Here is a 21,752-nt window from a genome sequence, read left to right on the forward strand (position 1 = left end):
TTTATCATTTCTTTCTTCATCTCAGACATAAGCAACGCCGTCAATGTACATATTGTCGAAGGATAAGGGAACTTTCTCGTGTTTTCCCGGTTTGTCTTCGCACTTGCCCACAGTTCTCGTCTGATGTCCCGAACGTTGCGAGAAAAGTCTTCACCGATCGAAATATTAGTGTTCTTCAATTTATATCCCCTTCTTAGAATAACGGATTGTCCCTCGAGCTCAGAAGCCTTACGATAACCGGGCGGTTTTTGTTCGATGCCGGTTTTCCTAATCTATGAATTCGCTCCATAGGTATATTCTCTAGTTCAAGAACGCTCTGGAAAATGTCCTTGTTTACGCTCATTTCTAAGGTTTCTGAATTTTCACCGTTTGTTTCAGTTATTCCATAAATTATTACGTTAGATCGCCGGCTGTACTTTTCTAGTTAATCTACCTTGTTTTCGAGATATGAATTTACCAGTGCTAGCTTACAGATATAGCATAGTTAGCCGAATACTTTTCTGCGTATCCCTTACGGCCTATGACAATATCCGAAACAAGAACACCACGCACAAATTACGGGCCCAGATGTTGAGAATAACTTTACCTTCTGTATTAAATATTTTACCGCAAAATGGATTTGATATTTCGTGTTGCAGGTCTGCGCTTCATGCTTTCTTCGTGAGCTGATATCTAGAATGTCAGATATGAGCTTTGTTATTGATGTAGTGCTTTTTTACTTATTTGTTTGCTTTTTTTTCTTCTCTCAATTGTGTGCTTTTCATGTCCTTTTGATGATCATCTGCTAGGATAATGTATGCCCTCTTCGTGCTTATGCTCACGTGCGCCATTCACTGCATGCTGCTCAACTGTAATTGGGTGGGAAGCTTAGTCAAGCTCACAATAACTTTTCTTCCCAGGCCCTCCGCTCCCTGATGTTGTAAATAAAGAGATTGATTGATTGATTGATTGATTGATTGATTGATTGATTGATTGATTGATTGATTGATTGATTGATTGATCGATCGATCGATTGATTTTTTAGCATTATGCGTCGCTACAATATCTGCACGACAGTATGGCCTTTAGTGCCTACTTTGTTTTCAGTCAATATGAAATGGCTGTTAGCGAACAAAAGTGCAACTGAAACGGAACAAAATAATATTGTGAGCGAGGACAATTGCATACCGTATATGGCGTCCACAACTCTCCTGTCGGAGGCAGTTTGCAAGGCCAATTACGCCACTGGGCCCAGTGTCGGCAGAGAGTAGCCAGATGTTTTCTTCGGCACGCTTAGCGTCCAGAACTTTCTCCTTGAGGGGCGGCACCCACTCAAATCCGAGGCTCTCCACTTTGTGCAACTTGTGTTTTGTAGCATCGAAGTTCGCCGATCTCTTTCGCAAAAGCATTAAGCTCGACAAGAAATTAGACTTGAGACTTACAGTCACGAAGCCATGGGCTTTGAAAGCGGATACAACCTCCCTGTCGGAAAATACTTGGAAGTTGGAATTACCGGCTGACGACAAGAACTCCTCTGCTGCAGTAAGTGCCGTTCGATGCGACAGGAGCACGAAGCATCGTTCTCGGCAATGTGAATACAGTTCTTCAGCCAAAAGAGCTGGGTTCTTCGACGCACCAGTCATTCCACTGACTATGATAACTAAGTCATAATCCAGAACTCCGCTCTTAGATACAGTACACAGGTCGCCCGTCATTACTGTGACACCCGTGGGAATCTTGTGTCCCGAAAGACATGTTGGAAAAGGATGTGCCACGGTGTATTCGGTCTTCAGGTGTGTACTGGACTGGGAAAGCAAGGAAATTACCCATGGTGGCAGGAGCAAACAATTTTCACTGGACGCCACCTCTAAAATTCGGACTTTTGGATAGCTTGTGTTCTCTAGTACTATGTCAAGAAGGTGTCTTAATGGATTCTCTTGGAATAGAGCTGTGCTGAGACAGTCATTGTTTAGGAAACTCTTGTGATCTTCCAATGCGGCACGCACGCTGGCGGCAAATGAAGAAAACTTGGCAGATTCCTCAATGGCAGCCAAAACAATGAGAAGACCACTGTTTTCCAGAAAAGTGGGCAAGCGCGGTTTTTGAGCCCGCTCATTCAGCTCACACGCGTCGCCTTTGTTGGGAAAATGTTGCTGCGTCTCGTAACTGCGACAGTTCACGACGCGCGAGGCGATGGCCTCGCAGAAGTCAACATAATCCTTCAAGGACGCTTCTCTGTCGCGCATCGCTTGCTCGTTGTCCTCGTAGGGAATGAAACGATACGCTTCAATCAGAGGAGTCTGTTGCAAGGCAGGCCTCTGGGCGACGCTTACATGGAGACCTCGAATCACGGCACCCCCGGCACGGCACGTGTTCTGGTCGTGGTTGTAGACAACGTCCACACCTGCACATATAAGCATAGGCGTGCGCAGGGCTCCACATTAGGGGGGGGGGGCAAAATTTTATCGCAGACCCCCCCCCCCACTCCTGATAAGCTAGAGAGATCAACATACAAACATGTGCGTGACATTTTCTTATGCATCAGGCACAATACACACAGACGTACCTGGTTTCTCGTTACCTTAGTATTCATTTATACAGACAGTAAAAGCTCGTTAACTCGCACTCGGTTAATTCGAACTTACATTTAATTCGAACGAACGCCCTGGTCCCGGCATAGCCCTGTGTATTTCTATGGGGGCAAACTCCCGATAATTCGAACGCGTCGGTATCCACAACGGTAAATTCAAACTGGGCGCCCCTGATTTTCTTCGCTCCTCGCAGAAGTCGGCCCAGAGTGATCACAATAGGTTGCAAAACCAAACCAAACAAAATTTGCTAGATGATGGGAAACAACGAAACCACAGAATTTTTAACCGACGAGATTTCGGATGCTGCGCTGGAGCTCCTGGATAAGCTACAAACGATGCCCATGGATTCGCGAATGAAGAAACGCAAGCCAATTCATATTACTGATTACTTTTGATTTTGATTGCGTTAACTCTGTCATGTCATTAAACGTGCTTTGGACCATAAATAGCGTCATAGAGTTCGACATTAAGGCTCACTGCTCACATTAATCCATGTCGGTGCTTGTTTCTGCCGTATCACGGACTGTCTGTGAGTTGTTAAAGCTCCATGACCTTATTTTACGAAATCAACTGCTACAAACGTGTAGTAGCTTGTTCGCGATAACGAGTCCAGAGATGGCTTCTTTGGGTTCTGCCCGCACAGTGTAGCGCAATGTCCGTTCATTCTAGCGCCCGTTCACTAATTGGAGCTCCGGTTAATTTGAACACGCTTATAGTCACTTTCGAATTAGCGAGCTTTTACTGCATTAACCTACAGGCCCCAGAGGAGCGTCGAGTTGGCAGAGGGTTCATAGAAAAAACGACAAGAAATAAGGCATAAAAGGAAAAAGATACAAAGAAATTTTTTTATTGGAAGGAAAAAAGAAACACTATAAGCATGTAGTAGTAAACAAAAAAAAACATCGCTAAAAAGTCAAGAGAAATATGACGTTGCAATCGTTCACGAAATTTGGTAGGATTTTTTGACGAAACAATATTACCTGGAAGTATAATAAAAAGTTGGGCGAGTTGGTGTTGGTTCATAATGAAACGGTGGCGCGAATAAAACGGCACACAAGAAAACGTCGTCCTGTGTCAATCTTTTCTTGTGAGCCGTTTTATTCGCGTCCCCGTTTCATTATTCATCACCTGGAAGGTTATTCCATAGTGCGATGGCGCGCGGCAATGTAGAGTTATTGAGTGATTGTGCGCGGCCAAAAATGAGCCTGAAACTGAGATGATTATGAAGTCGTCTAGATGTGCGTGAAGAAGTTTCAAGCGAGAGACGACTGGACCACGAGTTATAGTAGCATATATGAAAAACGCACAGAAGCCCAACACAGCGACGGGAATCGAAGTTAGTAAGGAAAATATTGCGTTTAATTTGAGTAATGCTGGAATGACAATTCTAATTAGAAGATATAAATCACGAGTTTGGATGGATTCCAGTTGACCTATTACGAATTTTTGATGAGGAGACCAGACTGATGAGGCATATTTCAGTTGTGGACGAACAAACGTTTCTTGTTGCCGAATGGTAGGAGCAGAATGATGCCGACGTAAAAGTCTCAGAATTCTGTTAGTTTTAGCGCATATCTTCTCGCCGTGAGTACATCAGGCAACATTATTACAATGATAAACGCCAAGTAGATGCACGGGCAAGTTTAGCTGAGAAGATTGATTAAGGAAAGTACCGATTTCATAGGAGTAGCATTTAGATGTGCCGATGGTCGCACCACCTATTTATTAGGTGAAGGTCTTTTTGTAAAGTTACGTGGTCTCTTTCGCATTTAATTGTTCTATATATTACGCAATAATCAACGAAATGTTGTATACAGAAGAAATGTTAGTGGTCAAATCAATAGTATCATTAAGGAAAAGAAGAGGGATTAGTACACTACCCTGGGGCATCTCTGACATTACGAATGCCGTGTGAAGCTTAAGTTGTTCACAAATGTAAACTGCTGTCGCTTACATAAAAATTATGAAGCTAATCTTAATGAGTCAATCCTAAGTGCAGTTAGTTTAGCTATCAGGCGACAGTGAGCAACTTGGTCAAAGGCTTTCGCATAGTGAAGAAAGATGCTGTCAATAATATTATCGTTCATGCCGTAAAGTAAATCTTACGTAAATTCCAATCGCTCAGCATAACAAAACATTACTTTACGAAGTTATGTTCATTTTGAAAGAAGTGATTTGACTCAAGATGGCTGTATATATGGAAGGCAATGATGTATTCGAGAAGCTTGGAACGGATGCATATTAGCAAAATGGGGCGGTAGTTACCTGGCGAATGTATGTTGTCATCTTTATATACCTGAATTACCTTAGCTATTTCCCTGTCAGCGGGAAGCAGGCGACTAGGTAAGGACTGCTAGAAAATGGTGTATAAAATTTGACTGGACTTAGCTGATGTTTTTAGTAGTTGAGATTTAATGTGGTAAATGCCACACGACCTAGACACCTTTAAATCGCGTCTAAGTTTTGATACGCCTAATATTTACTGGTGACATGACTCAAGGTCGGAGACACACGGGACGTGAGAATATTCCTCATTAGTAAAAACAATGCAAAAAAGACAAATTCAAAGTTGAAGCACACTGTGATGCAGAGACAGAAACATTATCAGCGTTACCCAACGTAACAATATTACTGCCACGGTCAGGAGATTTTGCTGGCCAGAACATTTTATGGCGAATTTGTAAAAGTGAAGACAAGTCAGCGGAACAAAAAAATCACGCCGTATCCACGAAGTGAATGATGATGAGTGGGCGAAGATCCGGAGGTAATCTGGTAAACCGCCAACCCCCGTAAATGTTGCCCACTCGATCATCATACAAAGACCTGACACACAAACGCGGGGGTCCTCATATATATATGTCCAGGGGAACATTTATTGTCGGCGTTGCCATTTTGCCTTTCGAGGGCGAGAGCGCCTTCACGATAGTTTTCATCCATGGCAGAAAGATAATGTGTGGAGTGCAACACGCTTATACTTCATGGTCATCAGCGTCATCGTTATCACGTGTAGTGGGTACATTCCACTATACTGGAACGCGCTTATTCTTCATGGTCATCAGTGGTCATCGTCATCTTTATCACATGGAGTGGATACATCCCACTATGCGTGGCTACATACTACATACTACAAAGGAGGGACAGGCCCACACCCTGAGGAGCTTCGCCCCTAATATTTCCTTTTCGCTTCAGTTATAGCAAGGAAGTAAGAGTTTATCCAATATTTGTATTTAGACCATGACAATAGATGTGATAGCCGCTTAGCAGAAGCATATAACCTGTTCTTTTACAGCGAAAGCTGTTATGAGATCACAAAAACGGCCGTTTCTTGAGCCGTAGTTGTCCGCCGCCGCCACATTTCTTCGTAACCGCTATCGCGCGAAATAAGAAAAAGAAACGAAATACGACAAAAATGTTCGGTTCATAGTGAATTTACAGCGCCAAAAACGAGAGACAAAAGAAGAAATACTCAACAGGACAAGCGCTGACTGCCAACTATAACATTTATTGCGCATAACCCGTGCCTAAATAACATCGCTGCGTACCACGTGAACATGAGGGGTTCACGTGGTACGCAGCGATGTTATTTAGGCACGGGTTATGCGCAATATATGTTGTAGTTGGCAGTCACCGCTTGACCTGTGTAGTATTTCTTCTTTTGTCTCTCGTTTTTCGCGCTGTAAATTCACTATGAACGCTTACAAACTAGCCCGGCTTAGCACTCTTTTGAAAAATATTCGGGATGGAACAGGGTTCGAACCTGGGCCCTCTGCGTGGAAGCCCACTATTCAACCCGAAGGCCATGCCAGTTTTTTTTCTTTATTGCCTGCTTTTGACATGTAACACAAGAGGAAAAGCTATTTACAATACAAATACTGGTTGCGCAAAAAGGGAGAGGGATCGACAGGAAAAAAAGGGAAGGGCAATACTGGGACTAATGAGGATACTCTAAACCTCCTTCATTTGTAAAGAAAAAGCTCTACACGATCTAAGCAATCGGGAACATCTTCAAGAAGTTTTTGTTCTTCAACATGACGGGTTACGCTTTCTTTGAAGTATTGACGCGCCGGACGGGCGTCCACATCAGCGTGCCCTATGGCCATCATGCACTGCCATACGCTGTGGAGTGTAATCAACATTATTGCATCAAACGGTGTCCCGTCAGCACTTTCAACAGATAGATACCGAATTCCAGCGGGGTCTAAGGGGACATATCTTTTGATGTTACGCTGCAGTAAGACCCATAAAAACACGGCGTCCCAGCAGTCGAGGAACACATGGTCTATCGTTTCTACTTTTTTGCATATTAAGCAATCGGTTCCTCATGGCACAAACATGCCATTTTTCTCCTGCCAAGGTTTGACTGGAAGTGTACCTGAATGTAGTTGAAAGCAGAATGTTTTCATTCCTGCAGGGTACAATAATTCTTTTGACCCTTTTTAGTACATTTCTCCATCGAGCCCCAGGGTACATGGTTCTATACAGCGGCACATGTAGTACAACGTCACAAAGGCCTTTGTATAATTTCTTCCGTGCCACAGTGGAAAGATAGTCGAGCTAATAACGAGCGGACAAAAAATTACTAGCTAAAACTACTTCTTTTAGAAATCCATGTAAGCTTCCATGCAAATTTTTCGCAGATACAACAATGTTCGGCAGCCGTTTGGACAGGCGACGCTGGCCCATAGTGCGCAGAAAAGTGTCCTGTACATTGCGTAAGAACAGAAAGCGATTTGCAATCTGATGCAAAAAGAGGTATGTCAATCCCAGCCCCTCATTTCTAGCTCGCAAGAACAAATTAGTCCGAACTTGTCCTTTCCCATGTTGACCCCCACACGAACGCTGCAAGAATACGGTGAAATTTTTGGATGTTAAAGTTCTCGAACAGTGAAGAACCTGAAGCACATACCAAATCTTACTGCCAAAATTATGTTACAGACAGTTGCTCTAGAAAATATTGACCATTTTCATCTATTCCATTTGTTCGTCCTATCACGCAACTCAGCAGCCTGCTCCTATCAGCATGGATCACTGTCCTTGTAGTGATGTAAGGGCGCCCCGAGATATTTCACGGGTTTGTTAACCAAAGGAATATTCGGAAAAAGTTCAGCGTTCCCGGACCATCCACCATGCCAGAAACCTATGCACTTTCCCCAATTCACCGTACTTCCGACTGCAGAACAGTATTGCTTAACCTTTTCTACCGCATGTGTACTGCGATCATTGTCAGTGCAAAGAATGGCGATGTCATAAAGCCATACCGGTGCTTGAAGCTGCCTTGCAAAAAGACCCTATAGAGGCTTCAACTCGGGATGGAGCCCCATTAACATATGTAATATAGCGTGTTAGAGGAGTGAAAGAACACCAGGCGTCACACAACGCGAATTCTGTAACCAGGCGTCCCACAATGCGTATTGCGCAACAAGTGGGCTAATAAATGCTTCCAACCCATTACGAAGCGCTGTGCCATAATTCTTCATCGTCACCAGGCACAACATAAATAAAGTGCAAATAATGCCTTACAGGTGTTTATTGGTTACCACGGTTCTCTGCAGAATGACGAAAAATGACATCGTGACTGTTCCTCTACTTACCAAAAATTATGATGCCTTATTGCTTAGTGGGTTACTCGCAAGTGCACTTCCATGGGTTGCCAAGGAACCTTATAAGGCCCCCACGATCCATTTCCCCAGGGTCTCAATAAAGTTATTTCCATCTCTCTCCCTCTTTCTCACGTTAACGTATGTTATATAGCGTGGTGGGAGAGTGAAATCATGACCGGGCGTCACGCACTGCGAATTACGTAACTAGTGCGTCGTTGAAAGCTAACAACCCATTAAAAAGGGCTCAGGCATAATCCTTCTTCGTCATCAGCCTTCCCGTCAACAAAATGTACTTAATGCCTTACAGATGTGTAGCTGGTACCACGCTTCTCTGCAGAATGACGACTAATGGCGTAGTGCGTGCTTCCCAACGTCACAAAAATTATTATTTATGTCGTAGTGGCTACCTTAGAGTGTAATTGAATTAGCCCCACGAGAGTTTAGAACGGGCTCTAGAAATGCCGCTCTTCCAGCTTTCGCTGTGACTGTGCTGCGCTTTCCGGGCAGGCCTGGCGTTTTTTTATAACAAAGAATTATACTCTGAAAATTAGTAATTATGCTTCGTAAACCAATACATCCTATTGGCAAAGTTGACACGCTAACACATCGTCGACATGCAGAACCAACTGACCCATTTAAGTGCGCTAACACGCTAGGTCTTCGGCGGCGTTATGAACTCAAGCCTTGCATTGTTCTAATTTGTACGACAATTGACACATACCAGCCTACGAAAAAGCATCTGTAATAGTAATAAGAATCTCCGGGATATTGCGAGGCACGCCGTAGCGGGGGGCTCCGGATTAGTTTAGACCGCCCAAATTTCCGCAACGTGCACTTGAATCTAAAAGCATAAAGCTGGGCTTCTTCGAAATTCCACTTTTCATGCACTTCCAGCCATTCAAGAAAACTGAAAACCGAGGGAAGTGGAAAGGCCGAGAACAGATAGGACGCTATATAAACACGCTTGCTTGCAACGTGCTACCTGTCCTAATTTCATATTTTTCAATTTTATTCATGCACTAAAAACGAATGAAAAACATAAATCTAAGTACATGAATGCTATTGCTTTCAGCCCCCATCGAGATGCACACGCCATGCCCGGGAATCGAACGCGTGACCTCAAGCTTAGCAGCGCAACATCTGAGCCTGCTAAGTTACCAAAACACTTGGTGCTTGAAAAAAAGACTAATTTCACAGACACGGTTATAACAGTGAACAGAAATGGCAGGAAGAACGTGTTTTCAATCGTTCCACGTGATGAGCTAGCTAAATATAGTCTGATCTCATCACCGGCGCTTGCGATATAACGAAATTATTCGATCAGGAGCACTTCGTACAGATTAGGGTAGCTGTAAGATTCGGCCATGAATACATTTCAAGTCACGTGACACTCATTTGGATCATATATTTGGTAGTAAATGTACCTGTAATGTGTACATACAGTACAGATATTTGCGGCAGAAATTGGCTGGTGTCAGTTATCATTGTCGAAGCAATAGGCTAACCCGATGCGATAGGTGACCCGACGACGCTCCGTCAGCGTTCTGAAATCGCATCAAGCGTATCAACGCGGTGGCTTGCAAAACAGTTCTTAAGGAAACCGACAGGTTTGTGGAGGCGTGCCAAGGCAGGGGGCGGAAACTCCCTATACCTCCCATGTACGCGCTCTCGCATGCTGATACGCTGCGGCAGCGCCGCTTACAGCACTGGCGGCTGCCGGGTATCTACTAGAAATAGTTCACAAACTAAACATTTTTTTCATGACTTCAGTGTTGAGCTCAGCAAATAGAGGGAAAGGGCGAGAAACTGAGAGGAGGAGGGATGCCATGGAAGCCTTTCTTTCCGACTTCGCATGCAAGCGGAATGTGTTCGTGCTATCTTGCAGGTCCGCTGGCCGCTCGGGCGACGCGGCCATTCGTTAAGTTTAGTTAGGCATATTTTAATTTTGTTCGTGTCTGACGAAGTGGACAAACTAAAGCTGACCGATTTCTCATTAGGACAAAACTCGATCAACACAAGTAAAATTAAAATCTTTTTTTTTAATCGCATGTTTCGTACCCTATAACAGAGACATGCACGTAGTGTGAAAGTGTCAATCTGCAAAAACACCTTTACTTTTGAGCTGAAATGTGCACATGATGAGCAACCATTGAACCCAGAATATCCGAACCAATGCGAAAATTATAAACGATCACGAGCAGGCCACGTCGTACTCGACTCAATCATGTCTGTTATGACGGCGAACATATTTTCTGACATATCTTAGTACCAAACAAGACAGAAGTACAGAGGAAGATGGAGGCGTGAAGCGATGAGAAATCGCTCCACAGGGAATGCCACTGGAGACAATGTTTTAACAAGTTGACTGTCTTCGTCAGGGCAGCAGCATTGCCTTGACGAAGAAAGGACCACTTGTTGAAACGTTGGCTCCAGCGACATTTTTTGGTAAACGATTTCTCAAATCATCAGGGAGTCCATAACATGTACTTCAGTAACAGTATTAGAAGTAGAGGACCACAAACTGGCTACATGCATTTCGATGAACATGAATGAGCCTATAATTGCTTCACATCATTGAACTACACGGCAAAAGTTAAAAGTGTATCGTCGAGCCAGCGCGCATTCAAGTCTTTCATAAACGTATTTTGCCGACAACAGGTAGGCTGTCGTCGTGACGAATTAGTCAAGCGACACTGCGCTTATGTCGGTCCAGTCAGGCTTGCAGAGAACTGGATTTACTGATGTACTCATGCAAAATGAATACCTGCTGTAGTAATGGACCAAAATACTTCTGCTCACCTGTGGTCACTAAGAAACCCGAAAAACCTTCGGGGAACTAGAAATCCCTGGGTTAACACACAACAGAGCTGCGCAAATTATGTTACGCCCCGATTTAGCCATCTTCGTCTAATACTCGGTTGGCCTCCTCGACGTGGTTCCCTGCGGCTTCCGTTCGCTGCACGCCCCATCAAATATCTTATCTTTCCCGTATTTATACTTGGTACGTCAACCGAGCGAGATAACCGAGCGCGATCCAACTTGTGATATCGCTGAGCGAGTGGCAGGGGTGAGCAGAGGCAAGCTCTACGAACACAAGTGAACGAGTTCCCGCGCTTCATCCGATTTAAAATTCACAAAATAAGAAATAAAAGTGACAAATACACGAAATAAGAGTTCGTTATAGTTCAATAAAATTTCTTCATTTGTAAAATTTCGTGAAATAGAATAAATGCGAACATACACATAAACCTCATTTCGTTCAAGCTGATCTTAGGATGCCCGAGAACCGCTACGAGCGCGCACGTTGTTTGAAACCGAAACGGGCGCTCAGTTTCCAGGGACTGGCCGAGGACTTGAACAAACTTGCTTGCACGTGAGACATTATTAACGGCGATCTGTTTCGCCTGGCTAGGCATGCACGTCTGGTGTACTGGTGAAGATTATAAGGCTTCGGCTTATGTCAGTTTATGTTTATCCTGTGTATGTATGCGCTTAGCTGACGTCACTCGTGTGTGTGCGCGCGCACGCGTGTGTGTTTGTGCATGACGTCATACTCGAAGTTTGAATCGTCAGCCCAATCGAATCCGTCGTACAGTAGCCAAAGAAATGCTATTCACATTTCAAATGGTCACTCACCTATATCTCCATCTGTCTTGGACACATCTGCCTGAATATTTGGGTCTATTCTGCAGGACTCAATCCTTGCTGGTGTCACGAAGCTGCGCAGCGGTTCAGATAGGCTAGCGAACTGAATCATTGCGTCAATGAAGCAAAGCCAGTTGTCTCTCCACTGGAGTTTCCCGTACGGCTCTGAGGAGAATGCAAAGAAAAGGTAGTTTGGACACAGCAATACTCTACCACTAGCTTACAGAAGACAGCAACTCTTGTTTTAGTTATGTAAGGCTGGTACAAGGGCTAGTGCTATACGTCAGATCGGTAATCCCGACAACTTATTTACACTAAGCAGGCTTTCGAATGTCACAATGTATATCAAAATTAAACTATGCGCCAATTTCGTACTCTTTGTTCGTTATATATGTCGGTGCCTAGTTTTAAAGGTTACTTAACAGCCACACCATCCTCGCAATCAAGCTATCATCCTACAAGTGCACGCAACGCTGACGCATGGTTCACACCGCGTTTTCGTACAAATTACAATAAATCCAATATCACCTTACATTCATGGTGTAGGACCGCCGTCAAAACCAGACGCACGGTTCTTCTTTTTGTTTACTCGGTGCGGCCAACTTGGGGGGTCACGACGGTGGGGTGCTTCGAAGTGCCTGCGCATCGCCCCAAAAAGCACTTAGGCTTCGGAGATAGGTGAGCCCATCGGATCCCTTGTCGCGCCCAGGACAAAGGTGCCCGGCCCCACACGCGGGCTGCGGCAGGAAGGGTTGGAAACGTTGTCGTAATGACCTCCCCGTTTGCTCAGCGATGCCTTTCGGCGGTGCATGAATGGGCCGCCTCCGGGCCGCGTCGTTTGCCCTTCACGCGCATCGCGGGCGCCTCCCAGGGAGATACAAGAGAAAGCGGCCTGCTTTTTGGGCACCACGCGGTCGCCGGAGGCATTCGTCACGTGTGGCGTGCATCAGGTGGAGCAGACGACGTACAGGCCCTTGACGCTCGAATACGTGATCGACGAGGAACGGGCCCACGTCGTGGGGCATCGAGCGTTCGGTCGGCACCTTTGACAATTGTTTGCACGCTGGCCCGCCCTTCGGCGTGGCATCCATTTCCGCACTTTGCTTACAGTCTGGTTCGGCAGACTAGCTGGAGCGGGAGCTGAGGTAACGAGCTTGTAAGTGGTGCCACGTGCGACGTTGTGCGCGGAGGGGGAGAAGCTAAGTGGCCCGAGGGTGGTCGAAGTGGTAGTTTCCCTTCGGCAAATGTGTTTGACATACCACCAGGGTCGTTTTTCTCAGGCACGTTTTTCTTTTCTTTTCTCGTCACTGCGCGCGTGCACTTTGCTCTAGGCACGTGTCGCGTCAGCTGAGCCTGCCCTGGCCACAACAACTCTAGTTTACTTTGTTTTTGGTTGCTCATTGTTTGTGTGTTGCTTGGGGCGAGGAGTATGAGCCCGCATAGATGTAAGGAGGCGGTGACCTTGTCACGAGTTTGTTGATTTGCTGCATGCACCGCCCAATTACAGGGCAAACAGGCGGCTATTCGCCGGCAGTAATGTAAAGGCGGAGCATCGGGTAATAAAAAGCGGCCCCGGTGTTCCGTCTGACGTTCTGAACCGGGCTTAAGGTGTTCGGCACCGTCGGCTCTGCCGAATTCGTAGGGTCGCCCTACAGACGGTTCATTTCCAGTACTTGTTTTTCTTTATTTCTTTGTAACATTTATGCTTGTAACTCTTCTTGTAAGTCTGTAAATATAAGTTGTCTTGATTTTTCTCTAAACTCCAGCGTATCTCATTCTTCAAGCGACCAGCGAATCCAACGTTAATTCCTCCCACTTCGTTTATACCACCTCGGGTGGTGCGTCTCGGGCGCCGAGTGTGGAGCGTTGCTTTTTTTTACCTTCAAACTTAATTTCACCTCCCACTTCGTTTATATCACCTCGGGTGTTGCGTCTCGGGCGCCGAGTGTGGAGTGTGGTTTCCCATCATCAAAAGAACCTGGACTTTACTGGCGCAGTCGGACAGGATTGGTATCACTGAGTTAAAGAAGATTGAAGGAGAAGTTGGGCAAGACATCACTACGGACGAAGAAGTTACAGAGGAAGATACCGATTTCTGATCGGCACCGTATCAACGGACCCTGCAGCTGGTAGCTGTAGCAGCTGGACGCTGCAGATAGCCTTGTCTTCTCGGAAGACAACGAGGAGCGGCTGGTTCAAGGCAGCCCTCAACGAGTCACCACCAGCGACCCAGGCCCCATCCATCATCGGACATGGTCGAATCACTTTCATCGGAGACGGGAGCCGTCAACAAAACAGAGTGAGTTGCTTCGGCCTCATTTTCTTTCGCTCCTGTGTTCGTGTTCGAGCCGAGGGACATGTCGCTTGGTACGGCAGAATTAGAGGAGTATGCCGCGTGGGCGTATTCAATGCCTGTGGTCTATGACACAGCGTTAATGCGCGGTTGGTCGACAGATAGAGTAGACCTGAATTTCCGTTTGGCAGATGAGCGCCGCAAGCTGCTCGAAGCGGTGCTAGAGTTGGCAAAGTTTGAGCGGGCCAGAGCTTTCCGGGAAAGTCAGAGTGCCGAGGGGAAGGCACTAGGAACAGATTTTGTGCTGCATGTGTCGGAAGCAGCATTACATCGGTATGCCGCATGGGCGTATTCAACGCCTGCGGTCTACGACACAGCGTTAATGCGCGGTTGGTCGAGAGAGACAACAGAGCTTAATCTCGAGTTGGCAGTAGAGCGCCGCCGGCTGCTCAAGGTGGAGCTGGAGTTCGCAAAGTTAGGGAGGGCCAGAGTTTTGCGTAAGAGCCACCGTGCTCAGGGGGAGGCACTAGGAAGAGGCTCTGTGCCACATGTTTCGGAAACAGCAAATCTCGCCGAACCCAAAAGGTTAGTGCACGAATCGGTGAGCGATGAGCTCTCGTCGCGAGTGAGCACTATCGAGGAGGTGGCGGACGTGGTACCGCACGCGGATGCCTGTAATAACACTGATGTGCTTCCGGTAGAAGAACGCGCCGAGTCGGTTAGCATGCTCCCGACGGAGTGTGAGGGTACCACCGAGTTCGAACTCGAGGCAGAGGCGAAGGATGCGGTGGCGGCAACACAGGTTGTCGAGTTTAAAGATGCCTCTGATACCGATCTCGGATCGGAGAAGAGTGTTCAGCGCGATACTGACGCTGACAGGCAACCGCAGGACGCATACGCAGGAACAAAATTTCAGGGCGTGGACCCAGGCATCCTTCCGCTACAGAATATCCTTTGCGGCGGCGAGCGGGCGATGACCGCGTCATCACCGAGCTCAGAGGTAGTTCTAGTAAGCCTAGCGGCGCAGTCGCGAGACGCGAGTCACGACACTACACGCGTGCCCAGGCAGGAGAGTGCGGTTGAATCCTTGAAGTCGGTTAGCGCAGATGTCGCGGCGCCGGAATCCGTTGCGTGTGGCTGGTCTAACTCTGGCGAGGAGCAAATGCGCGGGGAGGAACGGCGACCGTGCGGTTCTAGAAAGGAATCTTTCGCAGTGGCGAGTGATGTTACACGAGGCGTTACGGTGGCGTTCCCGTGTACCGAATCGCCGGCGCACTGCCGGGAAGATAACCCCCTGAGCAATATTCAGGCGTTCCGGTGGCACCGAATCGCTTTGAATCGTGAGTATTGGGAGTGCGCGACAAACAATGGATGCTGGCGGGGCAGGGTAGCCGCCGTAATACTAACATTTGAGGAGTGTTGCAGTCTACCAGCGCCGTCTTTCCATAGAGGCACCTGCGGCCCTATTGTAGGTAGACTGGGTGGTAGAATTCTCTGCGTGCCGGGGGATTGCCCAACGAGGGCGACAGGCGCATGCCAGGGTGTGCCCCACGGTCATGGTATCTTCGCTGAACTTCTCGTGCGTACTTTTGACCCTGGGGGCCAATGAAAAGATTCAACCTAGGTGACCATTTGAACAGCGGCAGGTTAGGAGATGGCGAGAAAGTTATTTCCTCGCGTTTTACCCGGTTTAGTTTTTAAAGCTTTAGAGTGCAGTTTGCATGTTACGGCTCGACAGCGACCAGGGGGAAGTGGTGAGACCGGAGTGACTACACCGTGTGTGTGATGTGCCGCATGTGCTGTGACTGAAATGACTATTCAGCGGACATCCGTGAATGAACACTCCCAGTGGTTAAGTTTAGAACTGAAGATTACACCATGGTGTGTGACTTTTGCAAGTGTATGATTGTAAACTGCGAGTTCCGCATGTTTTTTTTTTTTTTTTTACCCGCCAATGTATTTTGTGTGCGCGTTTGTTCCGTTTTGGCTGGGAAATGCAGATTATAAACGGCAAGTGCTGGGGATTGTGTATATTGTTCCGGGAAGCGCTAGCTTTGCTTCCGAATAGCTATCCGCGGCATGCATTTGTTTTATTTATTATTACGAGTACACATTTGTGTAAGGTGTCGCATGTTTTACGCATTAAGCGTTTGTCGAGCAAGCTTGCTGAGTGAGTTGTTTGACGTGTTTTTGTTTATTTCACGTTTAATCTGCATAGCGTTTCGCATACATGTACTGTATTTAGTGAGCAGGGCAGCTCAGTGATTGGTCTTAGCATGTAGGCTGGCGCTATGAGCCAGTTTAGATCATTCTTTTGTTCTTGCTCCTTTTCTTTTTTTTTGTTAGGACATTTTTCCGCGCGTCCGTTTCAAGTCGGAATATGCACTCGTTTTTCCATGCCGGAAGCTGCGCGACCGCCACGTAGAGAACAGTTACGGCCCCCTTCGAGGGCACCGTTTAGCTACGGCTATTAACCTACCGTGCGCCCTCAGGTCGAGCGCGGTCCGCCTTTTTGCTGTGTTTACTTCGACAACACTGTATACAAGTTGTTGCGAAGTCTTGGGTGGGGGGTGTAGGACCGCCGTCAAAACCAGACGCACGGTTCTTCTTTTTGTTTACTCGGTGCGGCCAACTTGGGGGGTCACGCCGGTGGGGTGCTTCGAAGTGCCTGCGCATCGCCCCAAAAAGCACTTAGGCTTCGGAGATAGGTGAGCCCATCGGATCCCTTGTCGCGCCCAGGACAAAGGTGCCCGGCCCCACACGCGGGCTGCGGCAGGAAGGGTTGGAAACGTTGTCGTAATGACCTCCCCGTTTGCTCAGCGATGCCTTTCGGCGGTGCATGAATGGGCCGCCTCCGGGCCGCGTCGTTTGCCCTTCACGCGCATCGCGGGCGCCTCCCAGGGAGATACAAGAGAAAGCGGCCTGCTTTTTGGGCACCACGCGGTCGCCGGAGGCATTCGTCATGTGTGGCGTGCATCAGGTGGAGCAGACGACGTACAGGCCCTTGACGCTCGAATACGTGATCGACGAGGAGCGGGCCCACGTCGTGGGGCATCGAGCGTTCGGTCGGCACCTTTGACAATTGTTTGCACGCTGGCCCGCCCTTCGGCGTGGCATCCATTTCCGCACTTTGCTTACAGTCTGGTTCGGCAGACTAGCTGGAGCGGGAGCTGAGGTAACGAGCTTGTAAGTGGTGCCACGTGCGACGTTGTGCGCGGAGGGGGAGAAGCTAAGTGGCCCGAGGGTGGTCGAAGTGGTAGTTTCCCTTCGGCAAATGTGTTTGACATACCACCAGGGTCGTTTTTCTCAGGCACGTTTTTCTTTTCTTTTCTCGTCACTGCGCGCGTGCACTTTGCTCTAGGCACGTGTCGCGTCAGCTGAGCCTGCCCTGGCCACAACAACTCTAGTTTACTTTGTTTTTGGTTGCTCATTGTTTGTGTGTTGCTTGGGGCGAGGAGTATGAGCCCGCATAGATGTAAGGAGGCGGTGACCTTGTCACGAGTTTGTTGATTTGCTGCATGCACCGCCCAATTACAGGGCAAACAGGCGGCTATTCGCCGGCAGTAATGTAAAGGCGGAGCATCGGGTAATAAAAAGCGGCCCCGGTGTTCCGTCTGACGTTCTGAACCGGGCTTAAGGTGTTCGGCACCGTCGGCTCTGCCGAATTCGTAGGGTCGCCCTACAGACGGTTCATTTCCAGTACTTGTTTTTCTTTATTTCTTTGTAACATTTATGCTTGTAACTCTTCTTGTAAGTCTGTAAATATAAGTTGTCTTGATTTTTCTCTAAACTCCAGCGTATCTCATTCTTCAAGCGACCAGCGAATCCAACGTTAATTCCTCCCACTTCGTTTATACCACCTCGGGTGGTGCGTCTCGGGCGCCGAGTGTGGAGCGTTGCTTTTTTTTACCTTCAAACTTAATTTCACCTCCCACTTCGTTTATATCACCTCGGGTGTTGCGTCTCGGGCGCCGAGTGTGGAGTGTGGTTTCCCATCATCAAAAGAACCTGAACTTTACTCATGGTACGCAAGTACCACTTTATAGAGGCAATGAAAATTGTGACAAACATTTGTTCGGATGCAGGTCACCTTCACGTCGCAGTTCTCACTTATTGATGTTTGGATATTGTATGTACTACTTCATCTTCTTCATTCATCGCTTGCTTCTGAATGCGAAGCATTTCTTGGCCAACCAAAAGCAGTTTGACCTTTTGTATCTATCTATCTATCTATCTATCTATCTATCTATCTATCTATCTATCTATCTATCTATCTATCTATCTATCTATCTATCTATCTATCTATCTATCTATCTATCTATCTATCTATCTATCTATCTATCTATCTGTCTATCTATCTGTCTATCTATCTATCTGTCTTATCTATCTATCTATCTATCTATCTATCTATCTATCTATCTATCTATCTATCTATCTATCTATCTATCTATCTATCTATCTGTCTGTCTGTCTGTCTGTCTGTCTGTCTGTCTGTCTGTCTGTCTGTCTGTCTCTATCTATCTATCTATCTATCTATCTATCTATCTATCTATCTATCTATCTATCTATCTATCTATCTATCTATATATTTGGATTTGGCCGCATAAGTAGTTTTGTAGAGATTCTTCTTAACAACACTGCGCCATCACTATTTTGGGCGCAGATTGATGGATTTGCATATATTATGCTACAATCTTATCAACTTTAAGAATTTCTAAAAGCAATTCGAGATTCTAAATATAAAATGGCTTCTCATGCCCACGCATAATTTATTTTCTGCACTCATTTTATTTAAATTGATCCAGCAGCTCCAGGAAAGGTATTTGTGCCATTCACATACGTGATACAACTGAATCGGGCAATCAAAGTTGACGCGCAGCAAGCGCTTCCTCTTCCAAACAATGTGCTCATCTTATGCAGGCGTTGTCGCGATACTACAGAAGCAATACTCTTCGTGGTCGGGTGCTACATGACATCGAATCATTGGTACAAATAATAAAAGTACACCTGAACAAAGTGCACGTTTTGACTACACGAAGTATTGTGTTAGAGACTGAATAGGACTCACTCTGCACGTCAGCTTTGAGAATACCTTGAAATTCTCCACTGTATTCATATCCACGGAGCCTGAGCTCCTTGTACACATCTCCACCATCCAGGCCATAATCAATCATCTCGGCCGGCCTTCCAGGTGGGCCTTTGTCCAGCACGTTCTCGTCTTCCTTGGCCATGCGCACACGACCCGTCGCCACCACGTTGCCATCGTGGCCAATTTCAAACTCACCCGACAGAGGCAAGACACTCACTGAGAGACGTACGGGCCCTGAACACGCAGTGTTTGGTCAATATCTCAAGGAAGGGTAATCACCTGCACTAACTGCCCTGAAGTGAAGTTACTGTAATAAGAGGCTATAGTTGGCTCATTTTAAAGGCTGACTGCTAAATGGGCTGGTCGGATAGCAGGACACCACACAAGTGTATGATGCACACAGTAAGACCGAGCGCTGAACGATCGATTACTGCGCGCGATCATTCTGCGTGTCTCTTCTCTTCTGCACTCTTGTTTCATGACTCGCGTATTTAGTAATCCATCATTGGTGGCTTGGGTGTTCGTCATTGCATTTTCTCTGCATCCTTCTTCAGGTGTTTGCTGTAGTCGTATAGTTATACCTCCTGCCTTTCATGAAAAGCATTCGCAAAATTGTTATGAAAGGTAATTGAGGCGACGGGCTGCAGATCACTTGTAAAATTCTAACTTGAACTATTGTTGAAATACTTTTAGTTGTGTTTCTCTGTTCCTCCTGGCTTTCGTCGCTGCGGACAGATGGTAAAGATGCGCAATTTGTGCTCTATATTTTAATTCAATAAGATAGTTGCGTCAAGCTGCCATTATTTGCTCTCATCATTGCATTTTGCAGTGCGCCTAAACATTTGTTAAAATGTGTCTATTGTATTCAAATACGCAAGCCTTTTGCTGGGAAATCAGAGTGTAAGTTCACTAAACTTTTATTCCATATACCTAAAATTCTATCCGACAGCTCGCAAGTGCAACTATACAATTTCAATCCTGATTTTTTTTCTAGATAAACTATATTCTTATTTTAGAGAATGATTTACAAATAGGATCGCAGCTCCGTCAAGGTGAAAGCTGCAGCTTTTTTTTCCGTCCCCACAAAACTTTTTGCAGGGAAAGAGAGAGAGAAACTTTATTAAAATTAGGCTGCTTGGTTTCTGTAGGTGGAGTACCTCTTCCAAGGCCCCACTGGCTATTGCGGCTCGCGAGGGGTGAAGGTTCGCCAATTGTCTTCCCAAGTTCATATCGGAGAGCCGGGCCTTCGACGACCAGTTAATGAGTCTGTCCTTAATTAGGGGTGAGATAGCATTGACAGGTGGCTGCGTGCGCTGGTATTATGTCTTCGAGTGCCGGCGTGGAGTCTTACCAGGGACATTTGTAATTGTCAGTGTTTTTCGCGAGGTGTCTTGTGAGGTCTATGTAAGTGTGGGTAGGTGTTTGTATTCGGCGCCAGCCTCTCGCGTGCCACCTGCTGAGTTTAGGATTCTTTGGGATCGCCTATTGAGGGAGACGGCTTTCCAGGGCGTAAGCACAGGCTACCGCAGGGTTTTCTAATTGGGGGGGGGGGAGTTTCAACGCAGCGAACCTCCCTTCCTCCTCCTCTAGGTCAAGTACGAGAGAAAATGAGCTCTGCAATGGATGCAAAAATGAAAATGAAGCTATGACGTGTTGCTCACAATGGCATCCCATTGGTCTCCGGCTTTCAGGGCTAATGGTGGCAGGTGAGCAGCTCTTTGAATGCAACATCAAAACTTCCTTGTCGCCATTGTCGTCAAAAAGATGCGTAGTCATAGTGATGCGAAATGAGAAATAACGTGAAATGTCCGACTCAGTAAATGTATGAGGCAGAATTGCCCCCCCCCCCCCTCCCATGCGCACCCAATAGGCGTGCGCGCGGGAGGCTTGCGTCGGTGAAGTGCACGTTTGTGTCGCCTTTGCGAAGGGTGGTAACTCGGGCTTGTCGCCGTTTTGCGTGATAGTGTGGGGGCATGCGACATGGGATGGGGTCTCGTCTCCGCAGAACTGTGGCGTTGGGGGGGGGGGGGGGGGTAAAGTACTAGCGTCAGCGCGGAACGCCTGTGTTTTGCGGAGTTGAGTCCTTGGCTCTGGGCCGTGAGTGTGGATGCGGCGAGTTCCTCGAATGTGTTCGTCGTGCCCTGCCCGTTGAGGCGCTCTGCGCTCGTTTTTTCGGTTTGACCGAGTGACGCTTCGCAGGCAATCAGGATTAAAAGTCATATCAAGGAAAAACCTCGAAAGGAAAAAAGAAACATCTGCCTGTATTTTCTGCTCGTTCCTATATTTCTTGTATGGTCGTTTCATTGCATGTTAGTTCGACTTTGCCGACATAGAAATCATAACATTATTTTCCGTGCCACGGATGCCCAAGATGGTGAACTGAGAAAACAGTAACGATAAAAAAAAAGACAGCTTACCTGTTACTCTTCCATAACCTCGTCCTAACTGCAATGCGAATATACTTGATATTTGCCCTTCCTTGCAAGACTGGTATGAAGAATCACGAGATTTCTATTTGTTCATTTTTTGACATAAGTCGAACAAAAAAGAACACT

At 46.6% G+C, this 21,752-nt stretch overlaps 1 protein-coding gene across 1 annotated transcript in view; it reads right to left on the reverse strand.

Annotated features, from left to right (window-relative positions):
* Positions 1 to 830: 830 nt before the first annotated feature.
* The window catches only part of LOC119391816 (fatty acid synthase), a 169,801-nt gene continuing 148,879 nt past the window's right edge, over positions 831 to 21,752 (reverse strand). Inside the window, exons 13-16 of the mRNA XM_049415410.1 lie at positions 19,177 to 19,431; positions 11,807 to 11,980; positions 1,698 to 2,383; positions 831 to 848 (exon numbers count right to left, since the gene is read on the reverse strand). Of these exons, the coding sequence (XP_049271367.1) occupies positions 831 to 848; positions 1,698 to 2,383; positions 11,807 to 11,980; positions 19,177 to 19,431 (1,133 nt within the window). The remainder of the gene's footprint in view (positions 849 to 1,697; positions 2,384 to 11,806; positions 11,981 to 19,176; positions 19,432 to 21,752) is intronic.

The sequence above is a fragment of the Rhipicephalus sanguineus genome, chromosome 4, assembly GCF_013339695.2.
Source record: "Rhipicephalus sanguineus isolate Rsan-2018 chromosome 4, BIME_Rsan_1.4, whole genome shotgun sequence".
Taxonomy (NCBI): domain Eukaryota; kingdom Metazoa; phylum Arthropoda; class Arachnida; order Ixodida; family Ixodidae; genus Rhipicephalus; species Rhipicephalus sanguineus.